This window comes from Somniosus microcephalus, chromosome 1 (genome assembly GCF_052327205.1).
Source record: "Somniosus microcephalus isolate GS21.2 chromosome 1, FLI_Smic_1.0, whole genome shotgun sequence".
Taxonomy (NCBI): Eukaryota; Metazoa; Chordata; class Chondrichthyes; order Squaliformes; family Somniosidae; genus Somniosus; species Somniosus microcephalus.
Genome location: NC_140987.1, coordinates 180,550,562 through 180,569,507, shown reverse-complemented (window position 1 = coordinate 180,569,507; position 18,946 = coordinate 180,550,562). Strand labels below are relative to the sequence as shown.

Genomic DNA, 18,946 nt, shown 5'->3' with positions numbered 1-18,946 from the left:
CCTGTTACCACTTCCTTAATAATGGATTCCAGCATTTTCCCAATGACTGATGTTAGGCTAACTGGCCTGTAATTCCCTGTTTTCTCTCTCTCTCCTTTCTTGTATAATGGGGTTATATTTGCTACCTTCCAATCCGCTGGGGCCATTCTAGAATCGAGGGAATTTTGGAAGATCACAACCAATGCATCCACTATCTCTGCAGCCACCTCTTTTAGAACCGTAAGATGTAGGCCATCAGGTCTGGGGATTGTTGTGTATGTACCTTTAAGGGAACAACTGGTCTCAGACTGCAGTACCGGCAATGACCACCCCTGTATAAAAGGCACTAACAGCCTTCTGTAGTTTCAGTTTCCCGTTTGTCTCCATTCAGTAAAGACTTGTTATGATCAACTCCTGCTGTCCGTGTCTCAATTATACACGGACATAATATTGGCGACGAGCAGATACGAACTTACCTACAGTCTGCACCACCTCCTGGGATCCATTCCTGAAGAGAAGTGAGCAGAGGTCGAGGCCAGAAGGAAGAAAGAAGCAGTAGAAACGGGCGTCGACCGTGGGCATCCGCCCCTGAGTCAGCGGAGTTGAAGATTGCAGGAGAGGCTGTCGAGAGCGGGGCTTGGTTCCTGTCAACGGTGCTTCAGCTAATCGGGCTGGTGGCAGGTAGTAAACTGATCCTTCCTGGGCTGCGGCGGTCTAGAACTCGAGCGGGTGGCTTGCAACGGGGCCGAGCAGGGTTGTCGGGAAGAGGAGAGAGAGAGAGGGTGGAGCACACAGGGCGCGGCCGGTGCTATGAAGCCGGGCAGCGTACAGACCCGAGAAGAGGGAAGCAAGAGTCCCACAGGGTTGTTCCACGACGGGAAAATATTAAAATAACAAAAAATATATATATATTAAATGTGTAGAAAGCCACGAGGAGCTGCAGGTTGCAACGGAAACCGCGGAAAGCAGCGCTAGCAACAGCGGGGAAGAAGGCAAAGCGCGGGAGGCGCCATCTTAATCCAGCGGGGAAGAAGGCAAAGCGTGGGAGGCGCCATTTTGTTAAATCGGGGAAGAAGGCAAAGCGCGGGAGGCGCCATTTTAGATTTCCAAGATGCCGAAGACTGGCTGCATCACTGCCTTTGATAATGCAATAGAGGACTGGACCACGGATGTGGAAAGAGTCGAGGTATATTGTGAGGCAAACGAAATAGCCGATGAGAAAAAGGCATCGGTACTGCTAAACTTAATGGGCGCAAGAACGTACGGCCTATTGCGGGACCTGATTGCTCCAGCCAAACCGAAGGCAAAGAGTTTTAATGAAATTGTTGCTATCCTACAGGAACACCTAAACCCTGCACCGCTGCTGATAGCAGAAAGATTTAAATTCCACAGGAGAACTCAGCATAAAGATGAGAGCAATGCTGAGTACCTTACGGAACTACGCAAGCTATCAAAGCACTGCCAGTTCGGAGCAGGACTGGCAGATACCCTACGGGACAAATTTGTCTGTGGACTCCTGAGTGAAGGAACCCAGAAGAGGTTACTCTCAGAGAAAGAGCTGACGCTAGATAAGGCTTTCAGCATGGTAGTATCATATGAAGCAGCAGCCAGGGTGTTGTGTATGTAATATGTGTGCTACTTTGAACCTATGGACAGGACTGCACTACTTGTAGGGCGTAGTGATACGCAGTACCACTCCTGGCCATAGGGGTATAAATAGTACTGTGGGTACTGATCTCCCCTCAGTTCCCGCCTGTGGGCATGAAGTAAAGACCTACGTATAGTCCCTACCTCCAACCAGTAAAGACCTGTTTTATTGTTACTGATTAAGTCTGAGTATTAATTACTTGAACAACTCACAGATTTAACACTGGCGACGAGTCTGATTTGGACCCTGCGGCAGTCACTCCACGGCAGCTTCGTCCACAGCCAGGACGTTGCAGAGAGGTTTCCACCCTCTCCACCCCACTGGAAGACATCCTGACCTCGGAGCCTCCATCGGCGACCGTCAGCTTCTTCTCCAGCTTGGTGGTGGGTAAGCCGTTGTCTGAGCCGGGCAGCGATGCGACAGGCAGTCGACCGCATTGGCCGCACGAACGGGGCTGGGGGAGCTGGAGGAATAGGGCGCGAGAGCCGCTTCGAGCGGGAGGCGTTTCAACAGAGCGATCGCATCTCCTGATAAGAGCCGAGAGCCGCTTCGCGATCCAGCGATCGCATCCGCTGATAAGGGCCGCACTCGGGCGATCGCGGCGAAGATAAGGGCCGCACTCGGGGGCTGAAGGGAGACGGCGTCGGGGGACGGGTGAAGACCGCCAAGCGCGGGAAAACCGCCATTTTGTGGGCAGAGGACGACGGCAAGAGCGGGAAGCCGCCATCTTTGATAACAAGTAAACAAAATAAAATCTGAGAAATTGCAAATCTACAATGCCTAAACACGGGAATATTAGCACCTTTGATAGTGACCTCGCAGATTGGGCCATATATGTTGAAAGAGTAAAAAATTATTGTAAGGCCAATAAAATTCATGACCAAGATAAAGCTCTAACATTATTAAATTTAATGGGTGCGAAGACATACGGGCAATTGAAACACCTGTTATCACCAGATGAACCGGCGGATAAGACGTTCGATGAGATTGTTACTGTCCTGAAAGATCATCTAAACCCCACGCCGCTGATGCTAGCGGAACGATTTAAATTTTACGACAGAAGGCAGCTACAGCATGAAAGCAATGCTGATTATTTGCTGGAATTGCGTAAATTAGCGAAATATTGCCAGTTTGGAACGGGACTGACAGAGGCACTTCGAGACAAATTTGTGTGTGGTTTATTTAAACAGGATACACAAAAGCGACTGCTCGAGGAGAATGAGCTGACGCTTGAGAAGGCGGTCACTATGGCAGCAGCACACGAAGCCGCAGCGAGAGGCACGGCAGTAATGCAGCTACGGTCACCGGAGCTCAGTGCACACAAATTGGGTGTGAGTTCTGGCAAATGTTATCGTTGTGGAAAGACAACGCATGATCAGAACCAGTGTTGGTTTAAAAACCAAGAATGTAGAACTTGTGGTAGGCTTGGACATATAGCTAGAGTATGCAGGTCAGGGAAGAAGACCAGCAACAAGAAGTCACCGCAAGGAAAATACGCAAAGGTACACAAGGTGACCGAACAGGAGTCCGATTCAGACGCTAGCAGTAATGAACTGGCTAGCTTAAGCTGTAATGAACTGGTTAGCTTAAGAGTACTCAACGCTGGTAAGGGTGCAGACCTCCAGACAATTTGGGTCACTCTTCAGATAGAAGGAGTCCAAGTAAAACTGGAATTGGACACTGGATCGGCATTGACGGTCATAAATAAGAAAGATTACGGAAAGTTATTCCAACATATTCCCCTACAGGATACGGGGATTATATTGAAAACATACACGGGGCAAAGAGTGTACCCCATCGGGAAAATAGAGGTTGCTGTGGTCCACAAGGGCGAAGACAGTCAAATAATGGACTTATATGTGATATCTGAAGGAGGTTCTCCACTACTAGGACGGGAGTGGATTAGGAAAATGAATATGGACTGGCATTTCCTACAAACAATAACGAGTGAGAACTCGGTGAAGATAGTCGGCCCAGACTCTGGAACGGATGATGGTAAGCCCAACTCAGGTGCAAAAGACAAAGTTTCAGCACAGAATTCCACTGAGCAACAACAACATAGTTTAACTGTGGATTCTGAGTCTGGCAAGTCTACTGATGTGCCCATTTCTGAGGGACATCGGGCTCGAACTCAACTCCATTTCAAACTACAACAGCAATTACAACAAATGATTCGCCGTTTTGAGCAAGAGTTGAATGCAACGAAAGAGTTCTTTGATATAGAGTTGGAGAATCTGGAAAGACAACAGAAGCAGCTGATGGAGAAAATGGAGCAGGAGCACACAAAACGTCTGATGTCAGAGGAGTTAACGGTCAGCCAACTCCTGCATATGCTGAAGGACAGGACTCTGAAATGGGAAAAACTTGAACACGAACTTCAATATTCAAACGAAAGGGGTTCGGAGCTCTCAAAGGTTATTGGAAGAGCTGAGGTGGCAACACAGACTGAGATGACTGCAACAGAGCAGCCCTTGGATGCCAAAAGTACGCTGACTCACGTCAACGTAGAACAACAGACCGCTGAAACAGCTGCTCCGGTAGAGGGATTGAATAGTCCGATCAATCAATCTCCAAAAGAAGTTGAAGTAGTAAAATCTCAAATGAGGTCATTAGTAAACGACTTGCTGAAAGCCCAGAAAAAGCTGGATGAAGAGGTACGCATGAAGAAGTCTCTTCAGGAAAGATGTCTGGACTTGGAACAAAAGCTGGCTAACGCCCAGCTGGGTATGGAGGAAATAGAAGACCCTCGCGCTGGCCTAGATCAGGACGACACCGAATATTACTATGTCCTGTCCTGCCCAACTTGTAACTTCGACTCCCACCATACAGAAATCATGGAGGAGCACCGAAAGTCTACGGAACATCGGGAGAAGGTGGCTCTACTACGGAAAAAGGAGGAAGAGAAGGAGGAACTGCGCATGCAGCTGGCAGCTGACAGTGGAGCCCAGAGAGTCTCCAAGAAGCAGAAAAGGAAAAGTCGAAACAGAAGATGACCCATCTGAACCATTATTACCTCTACCAGATCACACATGTGGTCCCTCCGAACGGAGCCAATTCAGTTCGGAAGTTCAAACTGTTAAATCCATGGAAGGACTATTGAATGAGTCACTCCAGCAACGTGAACCGACTACACCACAGAGATTGAATCTGTGAACTGTTTTCCGCAGAGACTGAATCTGTGATCTGTTTTGACATGAAGTTATCTATGTATCTATGTTATTCTGTTATGTAAACCTGAAGTTATATATGTATATATGTTATTACGTTATGTTAAATGGGGAGATGACTGTAAAGCTAGGAAGGGAGGAATGTTGTGTATGTAATATGTGTGCTACTTTGAACCTATGGACAGGACTGCACTACTTGTAGGGCGTAGTGATACGCAGTACCACTCCTGGCCATAGGGGTATAAATAGTACTGTGGGTACTGATCTCCCCTCAGTTCCCGCCTGTGGGCATGAAGTAAAGACCTACGTATAGTCCCTACCTCCAACCAGTAAAGACCTGTTTTATTGTTACTGATTAAGTCTGAGTATTAATTACTTGAACAACTCACAGATTTAACACAGGGGAGCTGCGGAAATACAACAAAAGCCACAGGAATACGGCACCCACGAAATGACACGGGGATTTGCAAAATGTTATCACTGCGGCAGAACTAACCATGACCAGAAGGACTGCTAGTCCAAGGACAAAATATGCAGGCAATGCGGAAAGATGGGACACATTGCACGAGTTTGCAGGTCTGGGAAGAAGACCAATGACAACAAAAAGGCTACTAAGGAACCGTACAGGAAAGTACAAAAGATGACGGACAGTAGTTCCGAAGACCAGATGAGCGATAGTGAATCCGGGAACAAAAGACTAAGCTGTCTCAAGCTTCACAATGTAATCGCAAAAGAGGATCACCGAACCATTTGGGTCACCCTCACGATAGCAGGGTCCCAGATCAAAATGGAATTGGATACAGGATCAGCTCTAACCGTCATGAATCGACGAGACTACGAGTGGCTATTCTCACACATACCCTTGAGAGAGACATCCATTGTCTTGAGGACACATACGGGGCAAAAAGTATACCCCAGAGGAAAAATAAGGGTGCCTGTCGAATACAACGGCAAGAAAATACGGAAATTGTATCTCTACATTCTGCAAGATGGTGGACCACCGTTATTGGGACGTGAATGGATCAGAAAGATAAGTTTAGACTGGCACTCCATTCAGGCACTGACGGTGGTGGGTAAAAAAGATGACGACATCACTCCTGGACGATTGTCAACAACCTTAGCTGACGCCAAAGAGGTATTTCAACAAGAACTGGGCACTCTTATAGGCATAACCGCCTCGATAAAAATAGAGGAGAATGCAATTCCCAAGTTTTTCAAAGCAAGACCGGTACCATATGCAATTCGCCCGGCCGTCGAGACAGAGCTGGAGAATCTGGAGCATGCAGGCGTGTTATCTAAGGTAGACTGGAGCGAGTGGGCGACACCCATCGTTCCTGTCATGAAGAAAACGTTAAGCAATAAGTCTGAGGAGCCAAGGAAGGTTCGCATCTGTGGGGACTTCAAGGTGACAGTGAACCCAGTCCTTCACACAGTACAATATCCTCTTCCAAGGATAGAAGATATCTTCGCCTCACTATCTGGTGGGAAGCGTTTTACAAAAATTGACCTAGCACAAGCATATTTGCAGATGGAGGTTGAAGAATCCTCTAGGAAGTATCTCATGATAAACACTCACAAAGGTCTTTATCAGTATAATCGACTGGTATTCGGAGTAGCATCAGCTCCGGCGATCTGGCAAAGACCAATGGAACAAGTCCTGCAAGGGATTCCGGGGACTCAGTGTTACTTAGACGACATCCTAGTGACAGGTGAAGATGACAGTGAACACCTTGCCAACCTTAAGCAGGTGCTCACTAGACTACGTGAACATGGGCTGTGAGCCAATCGCCCCAAGTGCGAGTTTTTTAAGAAACAGATATCGTATTGTGGCCACGTGATTGATGAAGAGGGGTTGCATAAGTCCCCTGACAAAATTGAAGCGGTAGTTATGGCTCCGGCGCCTGAAAATGTGTCACAACTGAGGTCATTCCTCGGATTGGTGAATTACTACCATAAGTTTTTGCCGAATTTGTCCACAATTCTGCATCCACTGAATGCCCTACTACGAAAGGGAGTAGCATGGAAATGGAGCGATGAATGTAAGCGGGCCTTTCAGGAGAGTAAGGACCTAATCACTTCAAGAAAAGTATTGGCTCACTACAACCCATCGCTACCGATAAGGCTGGCGTGTGATGCGTCTCCCTATGGCATTGGGGCGGTACTGTCACATAAATTCCTTGATGGTTCAGAGAGGCCGATAGCTTTTGCGTCACGCTCGTTAACTTCAGCCGAGCGTAACTACGCTCAGAGTGACAGAGAGGCCCTCAGTCTGGTGTGGGGGGTGAAGAAGTTCAATCACTACCTGCACGGTCAGAAATTTACTCTACTAACGGATCATCAACCTCTCGTCTCCATTTTCAACCCTCAGAAGGGCGTACCGATAATGACGGCACAACGGCTGCAGAGGTGGTCCATTTTTCTAGGGGCACACCACTATGACATCGAGTACAAGGGTTCTAATCAGCATGGGAATGCTGATGGATTGTCGCGCCTACCGTTACCGACGGTGGAAGAAGAACTGGCGGTGGATCCAGTGGAGTTATTCCACTCGAGTATAGTCAAATGTCTCCCTGTGACGAATGCAAACATAGAAAAGGAAACACGAAATGACCCGACACTCTCCTGGGTCTATGATTTAACGGTGAAGGGATGGCCAGCACATGGCGAACCACTGCTGCCAGCATTCTCGCCAAGAAGAGAACAGCTGTCAGTGTGCAGGGGGACCTTGATGTGTGGATCCAGAGTAGTAATTCCACCTAAATTGACGGATAGAGTGCTCAATGAGCTTCATGAGGGTCATCTAGGTGGGGTAAAAATGAAGAACTTAGCCAGAGCGTTTGTGTGGTGGCCGGGAATCGATAGAGAAATCGAAGAGATGACCAAGAGCTGTACAGGATGCCAGAAGGTCCAAAACGCCCCACCACAAGCTCCTCTACATCCATGGGAGTGGCCCTCATCTCCATGGCAAAGGGTGCACATTGATTTTGCTGGTCCCTTTATGGACTCGATGTTTTTAATTGCGGTGGATGCACATTCAAAGTGGCCAGAGGTAATAAAAATGTCCTCAACCACCACAGAAAAAACTATCACAGTCTTACGAACCATATTCACCAGAAATGGGCTGCCTGAACAGATTTGCTCTGACAATGGACCACAGTTTGTGTCTGAAGATTTCCGGAGGTTCTTAAAGAACAATGGTGTTAAGCATTACACATCCGCCCCATATCATCCAGCCACTAATGGATTGGCCGAGAGGTTTGTTCAAACATTCAAGAAGGCTATCAAGGCAATGTGTAATGAAGATATACCCCTACAACACAAGGTGGATAACTTCTTGTTTGCCTACCGGAATGCGACACATGCGGTTACCAACCAAACTCCAGCCATGATGTTCTTCAATCGAAGACTACGATGCCGCTTGGATTTGGTTAAGCCAAACGTCCGAAGAGATGTGGAGAACAGACAGTTTCAGAATATGAATGAAAGGCCGACCAGGAGTTTTAAGATAGGCCAACCAGTTTTGGCCCGGGACTACCGCACAGAGAAATGGCAGCCAGGAACGATCCGTACACGGCAAGGACCTCTAATGTATACCGTGGATGTTGGAGAGAGCATTGTAAGACGCCATGCTGACCAGATTCTAGAGTCACTGGAAAACGTCAACTCCACACCACGATCTGATACACCTGGCGATGAAACCGAAGTACCAATTGCATCTACCGCAGAATCGGTGATATTGGAAGCAGCTGAACCAAACAACGACATTGATCCCGATTCAACCTCACCAGAAGAACCTAATACCCCAAAGAGGCATTATCCAGACAGAATCAGGAAGCCTCCTCAAAGACTGAACTTATAATCGCTTAACCTCAACCAATGTATCTAGCAACCGTAATTGCAATTGTAATTAGTTATTATTTAGTTGTTAAATGAATGTTATGTACTGTTTATCTAAAAGGGGAGGAATTGTTGTGTATGTACCTTTAAGGGAATAACTGGTCTCAGACTGCAGTACCGGCAGTGACCACCCATGTATAAAAGGCACTAACAGCCTTCTGTAGTTTCAGTTTCCCGTTTGTCTCCATTCAGTAAAGACTTGTTATGATCAACTCCTGCTGTCCGTGTCTCAATTATACACGGACATAATAGGGATCATAGAATCATAGAATGGTTACAGCACGGAAGAAGGCCATTCGACTTGTTGAGCCTATGCCAGCTCTCTGCAAGAGCACTTCAGCTAGTCCCACTCCCCTACCCTTTCGCATAGCCCTGCAAATTTCTTTCCTTCAGGTACTTATCCAACTCCCTTTTGAAAGCTATGATTGAATCTGCCTCCACCACCCTTTCAGGCAGTGCATTCCAGATCTTAACCACTCGCTGCATAAAAAAGTTTTTTCTTATGTCGCCTTTGGTTCTTTTGTCAATCACCGTAAATCTGTGTCCTCTGGTTCTCGACCCTTCTGCCAATGGGAACAGTTTCCCTCTATCTACTCTGTCCAGACACCTCATGATTTTGAACACCCCTATCAAATCACCTCTCAATCTTCTCTGCTCCAAGAAGAACAACTCCAGCTTCTCCAGTCTAATGACATAACTGAAGCCCCTCATTCCTGGAATCATTCTCGTAAATTTTTTCTGCACCCTCTCTAACGTCTTCACATCCTTCCTAAAGTGCAGTGCCCAGAACTGGACACAATACTCCAGTTGGGGCCCAACCAGTGTTTTATAAAGATCTATCATAATTTCCACACTTTTGTACTCTATACCTATATTTATGAAGCCCAGGATCCCATAAACCTTTTTAACTGCTTTCTCAACCTGCCCTGCCACCTTCAATGATTTGTGCACACATACCCCCAGGTCTCTCTGTCCGTGCACCCGCTTCAGGATTGTACCATTTAGTTTATATGTCCTCTCCTCATTCTTTCTACCAAAATGTATCACTTCACACTTTTCTGCGTTAAATTTCTTCTGCCACGTATCCGCCCATTTCACCAGCCTGTCTATGTCTTTCTGAAATCTATCACTCTCCTCCTCACTGTTCACTATGCTTCCAAGTTTTAAGTCATCTGCAAATTTTGAAATTGTGCCCTGTACACCCAAGTCATTAATATATATCAAGAAAAGCAGTGGACCTAGAACTAGGTCCTAGTCCGATAAACAATCGTTCACCACTACTCTCTGTTTCCTATGACTTAGCTAATTCTGTATCCATGCTGCCACTGTCCCTTTTATTCCATGGGCTTCAACTTTGCTGGCAAGCCTATTATGTGGCACTTTGTCGAACGCCTTTTGGAAATCCATGTACACTATGTCAATTGCATTATCCTCATCAATCCTTTCTGTTACCTTTTCAAAGAACTCAATCAAGTTAGTTAAACACGATTTGCTTTAAACAAATCCGTGCTAGCTTTCCTTAATTAATCCACACTTGTCCAAGTGACCGTTAATTTTGTCCCTGATTACTGTTTCTAAAAGCTTCCCCACTACTGAGGTCAAACTGACTTGCCTGTAGTTGCTGGATTTGTCGGCTTTTAATTTCATTCATTTCTCGAGCACATTTTCTCTACTGATATTAATTACTTTAAGTTCCTCACTCTTATAAGTCCATTCGGTCCCCGTTATTTTTGGTATTTTTGAACCTGTGTTGCCTGTATAATCTATAGGGATGTGAGTAATATCTGATTGGGTGCATCCTTCACAAATGCTGCCTCACAGCCCTTTCCTCCACCCTCTCCTGCTCTAACTCCAACTCCTCCTCCTCCTCCATGATAATGGGATACAAAGTTATGCCCATAGGGAATGCTAGACCTGCTCTTGAGAAGCCCTCACTATGGATGAGTGGCGGGAATCATCCATTTCCCAATTGCGGTAATTGCTACTCTAACTTTCAGCACTCAAAACCTCTCACTTCTGCTAATGTTAGCTGACATGGCAACAGCTGCACCTTAGATTTCTCATTTCAACCTATCCCTTGTGCATTGCAAGCAAATAAACCAAGGAATTTGGAGCTCGAGTGCCATTGGCTCTCATTTAAATTCAAACTTGGTAGCTAGGGACTGGGGAGGCAGACCTCAGGAAGGATAAAATTGTGTTTGGAAATTTGGGAGGATTGATTATGGGGCAGAAAATGGTAAAAACAACTTCTGCCTGAACTTGCTGTTCAGGGGGAAAAAAATACCGATTGTACGCTGAAGACCTGCCAAAGCTTAGGGTTAAATTTCTGATAATACTTGTACTCAGTTCCAGGTTGCACTGAGTATGCTTCCACATCATAACCCTTGGATCTTAATGCCATCAGATTTAATTTAAAATAGCTGTTTATATTTGACTTGTCTGTCCAATTCCCCAAAGGTGTTCTGTCATTCTTCCCCAGGTTCATTTCAGTACCAGAAGCTTCCCCTAACAGTCAAGTTACCTTTATTGTTCTGTGAACTGACAAGAGTTGTCTGTAATTAAAACAGCTACATCATCCATATACACCTGGACTTTCATATATTCTTCTTTCCCACTTGGCCTAGCAGCACATCTTGGAGATAATTTTGACTTTGGGCGATAGTGTAAACCGGATGATATTGATTCAGCCGCCCGTTATACATCTCTCCGGATTTTAATTTCCATGAAAATCGGTAGAAATGTGTAACGGGCAGCTGAATCGATATCATTCGTTTTACACTATCGCCCAAAGTCAAAATTATCCCCTTTATGTTTGCCCCATCATGAAGAACCTACAGGAAAGGCTCTAAATATATAATACACAATAAAGACAGAGGAAACCCTTGACAAACACTTGACTTAACTGAGAACCGTTTGGAAAGATTCCCAGTAACAAACTCCCCTCTTCGCAAAATGTTATACGGTAACATCCATGACAGGAACCAATTGCTAATATTCAGCTTCTTTAAAACTTTGAGCATGAGTTCATGGCTTACCTTATCATATGGCTTTTCTTGATCTAAGTTAATTACAAACAGAGGAATTTCCTTTCATCACCAAAATTTAAGATGTGTCTCACTGCAGTCATTTTTTCTCATGTTAAGCAGCTGGGTACCCTACACATCTGTTCTGGGTGAATTATCTGTTCCATTACAGTCAAACCAAAATTTTTGCCAACATTTTATAATCAGTATTTAAAATGCTTAAATTCTTCCTCCAATTTTTAATATCATTTCATTTCCCTGTCTCCTTCCCTTTAAAAATTAGTTATAATTCCCTCCCTCAAAGATGTGAAACAAAAGAAGCTCGTATTTCAAGACATCCCAGTAGACTAAGACTCTACATTTACCCCTGAAAGCTCATCCTTCACTAGGGAAGGCATTCCTTTGGTTAATTCATTCCTTATTAAAGGCAAAACCATGAATTTCTTATCGTCTGCCAACCAACACCTACTTTTCAACACAACATTTAAAAAAACATGTTAGTGTCTATTACCTTAGACTTCTCCAACTGAGCAGAGCGAATGCACATGGTCTTAAAGCTCCTCCTTCTGGCTATGTTTCCTATTCTCCTGCAAGAAAATCACATCTACCTTAAAATTTGCCAGTTATGTTAGATATTACCACACTGTTCTTAATTCCTAAAACTCCTCACATTCACAGATTCCACTGTTGTTCTCATTTTAAAATAAGACGCAAACATCCCCATCCACATGTTTAACCTCTGTTCCTTTTTTTCAATTACTTCTTAACTTCATGTTCACCAAAATACTCTTCAAAAAAGAGAACTATATTTTTTAACCCTAGATTCCTTAGATTCTGAGTAAGAACTGGGAAGCCAACCCCACATTGTGCTATAGGGATACCAAAAGAATATGGGTGTGAGGGGGTTCTGCTTCCTATCCACTCTACTCATATCTCCAAATCTGCAGTTCTCCAATCTCATTACACCCCTCCGTGAATTTCCTTTCATCCACCTTATCTGTGCTTTTTCTGCCTCCATGATCACCTCCTCAGAAAACTCCTCAAATTGATTAAACAGATAAAATCTGCAGGTACAGTGATGGGCAGCAGGGATGATCCCAGGCTAAGTGCTTTGATCTGTGACGATAAACTTCATGCCTTGGGTTTTGGGCATCAATCTGTGGAACAGTGGTCCCGAGGTTGTAGTCAAAACGGTGTTAGAAACATTTTGGAAAAACTATGAGATCATTGCCGAAGGAAGGTAAAATTTGGGATAATAACCAAATGGTTGGGGCCTCCTGAGCCTTTCCTGATTTCCCTTAAAGGGTCAGAGAAGACATTTTTACAGAGCTTTCTTTACTTGGCTACATGTTGCTGTGTTTTGTTTTGCCTCTCCCATAAAGGTGGGGGGAGTGGAGGGGAAAAAGTGGTGGGGACACAAGGATGAATCCAGTAAGAAGTGGGATGCGCCCTTATGGGCTTGCTGGCCTTGTTTAATTCTAAGTACATAACATAATGGGGGGAAAATTCGGTATCGACCATTTTGGGGCGCTAATATCGCCTGGGTGCCAACTTTAGCACCCGGTGCTAATTAGCGCCGGCGACCACAAAATTCAGTTTTGGCAGCCCAAGAGGGAAGTGGAGCACTAAATCAAGTGCTACACACTCCTCTTAGGACGCTAACGTCGGGGAGCGGGGCGCTACCACAGAGCGCTACTCAAGCGCTGTTAATTACAAGGACTCAGACAGACTGGCGCCTTCCAGTTCGTAAAGGGGAGGTTCAATCATGCTGCACAGCCTCACTCTGATCATTGCTGCTTCTGACCTGGGCCTGCAAGGAGCTGCAATCCATCAACCAGAAATCTCCTGGCTGATCAGATGCCCAGGGAGAGAGCTCGCCGGTTCAGTGACCAGGCAATGCAGGCTCTGGTTGCGGCTGTGGAACGCCGATGGTGCTGTTCCTGGACACTGGCAGGAGGCCATAGCCGTAGGACTTCAGGAGGATGTGGAGGGAGGTGGCCCAGTATGACTCGGCCAGAGTGTGGTCCACAGGACTCACACCCAGTACCGCAAGAAGTTCAACGACCTCACTCGGGTGGTCATGGTGAGTACATGCTTCAAAAACCTCCACATCCCACCATCTCAAACTCGCCCTGTGCACAAATGGTATAAACCACCAACCCCAACACACTCACCCACCAATATGTCCAACTACTAAAAGTCACATCCATATCTCACGCCTTGCATATATTAACTGCTATTCAACTATGGTAGGCACATCTGCCAAAAACATGACTGCACACTCACACGCTGTCCTTTTTCTTGCAGGCCAAGCTTGCTAATAACAGGAGGGAGCAGCAATGCATGGGAGGAGGTCAGGCGGAGCTGCACCCCCTTACAGACCTGGAGGATCGCGTGCGCAGCATCATCGCGGCCCAGGTCGTGGGCGCTGTGGCAGTCAGAGAGGTTGACCCACTTGGGGACAACAACGGTATGTTCATCACCTCCCTCTTCTCTTGTACCACTTCCCCCTCACGGCACAAGCCCTTCCCACTTTCCATCTAAGTATACTGTCTCCATTCCTTGCTCCCTTCCTGCCCCCCTCCCTTGACGTTATACCCACTCTTGTGCCTTTATACTTACAGATAATCAGCCACCACATGACCAGCCTGTCCCTCAGCCTCCCAGTGGCAGCAACGTGGGAGAGGAGGAGGAACAACAAGCCAGAGCCTCACTGCTTGTGTCTCCCGAGGGCGAGAGGTCCAATAATGGGGCCACGCGGTCGCTGGAGGGAAGCCTAGTAGATGGGTCTTATGTGGGTGAAGCTCCGGGACTCAGCAGGCTGCAGCAGCACCACGGGGAGGGGGAAGCTCGGGGCCATCTCCCCGGAGGGTGGGACCGCACGAGTTCTGCTGCATAGGACTCAGATGAGGACCTCGATGTGGAGATGATGACCAGTCGGGCGATGGGCATGCACACCAAGCTCATGGGTGCAATGGCAAGGGTGTCCAAGAGCATGGATGCACTGGCTAGGAGCATGGAGGAGTCCATCTCCAGCATTGAACTCATCTCTGCGCAAACCATCGAGCCCATCCTTGGCAGTTTGCCAAGGATGGTCGCCTCACAGAGAGACCGTGGAGACCCAAACCTCATGTGCGTGTCATGGGTGAAGTGGCAGCATCTATTGCAGCACAGGCCGAAGCAACGCAATGGCTTAATGCTGTAATGGAGTCAGTGGTTGGTGGTATCCAATCTCAGACTGCTCTCATGCAGTCTCAGATTGATGCCACGCAAGTGCCGACTGCTGCCATCCTCGCTGGGTTGCCCACAGTCCACCGGGGATCTCACGGTGCAATAGCAGGCCAGCAATCTGTGCTTGAGCAGATTGCTCCAGATGCTGAGGTTCTGCCCCGGGGGAGTGGCAGTGTGTCGGTTGAGCAGGAGGTGCTGACCTCTCTCAGTATGACAGCATTCCTGCTGCCACCACTGCCACTCCGCCATTTCACTTGTTGCAGCCTGTAACCCAGCCAGCCCAGACTGCTGCCGCCCATGCTGAGGTGCTGCAGTCTGCAGCCAGGCCTTCCAGGCCCAGAGCTGGTCCAGGGCATCCTGCAAGGCCATCTGCAGTCTCTGGCTCCCAGACTCAGCAGCCTTCCACCAGCCTTGCTGCAGCCACTGGGGCCACATTACAGAGGAGCAGTAGAGTTGGGAGGGGGGAATTGCAAAGGGGAGGGAGATCATTGAGGAAGGTGTTGTGTATGTGCCTTTAAGAGAAGAACTGATTCTATACTGCAGTACCGGCAGTGACCACCCCTGTATATAAAGCCATAGCAGGCTTCTTTATTTCAGTCTTAAATGACCCTCTGTTCAGTAAACACAGCATTGCTGGCTGTGCAGCTGCAAGCACGAGCAGAGGGAGCAGCCAGACTTGAAGAGTGGTCTAAAGTGGTGGTCCCCTGACTGTATTGGTTTCTTTGTGGGTTCAATGAGGAGACATTTATGAAAGAGAATGTCTTTTAATCTAAAGCTTTGTTCAACTCTTTTATACAGCTTTTACAGGAGACATGATGCTGTGATGCATCTAGAACGAAACCAAAACTAAAACTAACTGCCTTGCTTCTCTCGGTCACATGCCCTCTGCTGGTCAGGCACAAGCAATCAATACATGCAATCATGCTATTAAGGCATCATAATCGAACAGGCAAATACCTTCTCTATTTGCTGATATCATTACATCTCCTTTTCTTAAAACAAAAGTATTTTACTTTTAACTAACAACATGTTTTCTTTGTATTAATCTGCATTTTAACTGTAACACTTAATGAACTTACATTATCATTATCATGATCAAGGTTTTTTAACCTTGCTTTGTGTGTTCACATGAAATATGTCAATACACTAGAACTTGAAGAAAGAATAAGATAACATTACCTCCTTCTATAACAATAGTCCTTAAATTTGCTCAATGAGTCTCTCAGGAGGCTTCACGTGTCTTGAGGATTTTCTGATTGCTTGTCCTTGAATCTGAGTTGTTGCCTCAGATGATTGGTTCTCAGCTGTATGATCAGGTTGTTCAACAGTATCAGTCTCTTGACCTGCTGTGGCTGGTCCCATGAGAAGATCTCGACGATTTCTTCTCAGAACAGCACCCTCATCTGTCTGAATGGTGTATGATCTTGGTTGAACTTCACTCAGGACAGTTCCCTTCTGAGTCCATGTGTTTGTTTTGTCTTTCAACCTTACTTGGTCACCAGTGTGGAGTTCAGGTAGGTTTTGTGTTCCTCTGTCATGGTAATACTTTTGCTTTTCTTTCTGTTGTTCTTTGAACTTCCTCACTTTCTCCCCCTCTTTTGTTTTCAGGAGGTTCTCCGGGATGGGTAGGTTTGACCTTAGCCGACGTCCCATCAGGAGTTGGGCTGGTGACATACCACACTCGAGCGGCGTTGTGCGGTATACAAGCATGCTCTGGTAGAAGTCAGTTCCACTGTCTTTTGCCTTGTACATCAGTCTTTTCACTGTCTGGACCAATTTTTCCATTAGTCCATTGGACTGTGGAAAGTGAGGACTTGACGTTGTGTGGATAAAGTCCCACTCTTTGGCAAAGTGTCGGAAACTTGCATTGTAAAACTGAGGTCCGTTGTCTGTGAAGACTTCGCTTGCCACGCCATGTCTGGAGAATATGGCTTTCATACATGTTATCACAGCATCTGCAGTGGTGGTGTGCAGTCTACAAACCTCTGGATACAGGGAGTAATAGTCTGTGACTACAAGATAGTCCTTCCCTTGACATACGAATAGGTCAGCGCCTACCTTCTGGTAAGGTCTGTCTGGTGCTGGGCGTGGCTTTAGTGGTTCTACCGGATTGCTTGCTCGATATTTCAGGCATATTGTGCAGTTTGACACCTCATTTGTCACATCTTGGTTGATTCGTGGCCAGTACACCACCTCTCATGCTCTTTTCTTACACTTTTCGATTCCCAGATGTCCTCCATGGATCTTTTTTAGCATCTCTCTTCTCAGACTCTTTGGGATAACTATTTTACTTCCTTTGGAGATGATGTCTTCGACCACTGATAGTTCCGCCCTGCAGTTCCAGTACTCTGCTATATCAGGTGAGCAGTCTTGCTTCATGTTGGGCCATCCATCCAAGATGCTTTTTCTCAGTCGTCTCATTGTTTCATCTTTGTTTGTCTCAGTCTTTATGAGCTCCATTTTTGCATCTGCTATGGGCAGTGCACTTGTGATCATGTCCACGTAGGCGTTCACTTTGTCATCCATTGTGGTGTTTGCGGGCTCACTTGGGTCTACAGCTCTGGACAATGTGTCTGCTGTATACATCAGCTTACCTGGTGTGTACGCAACATTCAGTGTATAGCGTTGCAGCCTGATCATCATTCTTTGTATTCTAAGCAGACAGCTATTTAGTGGCTTTTGGAACAATGCAATCAAGGGCTTATGGTCAGTCTCTACACTGATTGCTTGTCCTGCCAGAAACTGGTGAAATCTTTCACAGGCGTGTGTGATGCTGAGCAGCTCCTTTTCTATTTGAGCATATCGCGTCTCCGCATCTGTCATTGAGCGCGATGCATATGCAATAGGTTGCCAGTAGTCATATTGTTGCAGAAGAATGGCACCGAGCCCACTCTGTGATGCATCTGATGATATCTTGATGGGTCTCGCTGGGTCATAAAACCTCAGAACTGGTTCCTCTGTAAGCAGTTTCTTTAGATCGCTCCATGACTTCTCATGCTCATGATTCCATTCCCATTCTATGTTCTTTTCAGTTAGTCTTCTCGGTGGCGCCATCTTTTCTGAGAGGTTGGATATGAATTTCCCCATGTAGTTGATCATTCCATTAAACCTCTGCACGTCCTTTTTGCATTGTGGCTTTGGCATATTCTCAATGGCGGACACCTTTCTGGGATCTGGTCTGATGCCCTCACTGCTAAGGATATCTCCCACGAATGTCAGTTCTGTCACCCCGAGCTGGCATTTCTCTCTATTCAGCTTCAGGTTTGTTTTCCTTGTTGCTTCCAGCACTTTTATCAGTCTCTCGTCATGCTCAGTTCTCGTGGTTCCCCATACTATGATGTCATCCATTGATGTATCAACTCCCTCCAGATGCTCATAGATCATATGGATAGTTTTGTGATACACTTCAGGAGCTGAGGCAATGCCAAATGGTAACCTTAGGAATCTGTATCTGCCAAATGGACTGTTGAACGTGCACAGTCTTGAACTTGCTTCGTCCAGCTTCATCTGCCAAAATCCTGATGATGCATCTAACTTGCTGAAATATTTTGCATTTGCAAACTGTGCCATGATTTCCTCACGTGTAGGAAGCTTGAAGTGCTCTCTCTTTATTGCTCTGTTTAGATCTCTTGGATCCAGGCAAATTCTGAGCTTTCCATTCTTTTTGTCCACTACGACGAGGGAACTCACCCACTCAGTTGGCTCATCTATCTTCTGAATCACGTTCAGGCTTTCCATCCTGTTCAACTCTGCCTTGAGTTGCTTTTGAAGAGCAAATGGAACTTTTCTGCATGGATGTATGACCGGTGTCATACTTTTATCTACTCTGATCGTGTGTTCTCCTGGAATGCAGCCTAGACCCTCAAATAGGTCGTTGTACTCTTTCATGAGTTCATCATAGACTGCCTCTCCTTTGCTTTCCACAACAAGGACTCTCTTTACCAGGTTCAGTCTCTCACAGGCTTTTAAACCTAGTATGGCTTGCACATCCTTTGGCACCA

The 18,946-nt window shown here is 46.2% G+C and overlaps 1 protein-coding gene across 2 annotated transcripts in view; it reads right to left on the bottom strand.

Annotated features, from left to right (window-relative positions):
• LOC147124490 (uncharacterized) overlaps nt 1-18,946 on the bottom strand; it is a 79,629-nt gene that overhangs the window by 26,565 nt on the left and 34,118 nt on the right. The window contains exons 1-2 of one of the 2 annotated variants that reach the window (XR_015078377.1): nt 12,385-12,451; nt 12,226-12,301 (exon numbers count right to left, since the gene is read on the bottom strand). Coding sequence is in view for 1 of the 2 variants with exons in the window: in XM_085987811.1 (XP_085843937.1) it covers nt 12,226-12,261 (36 nt within the window). In the remaining variant the exon portion in view is untranslated. Of the gene's footprint in view, nt 1-12,225; nt 12,302-12,384; nt 12,452-18,946 lie in introns of those variants that run through there. The other variant, XM_085987811.1, reaches the window with a different exon arrangement.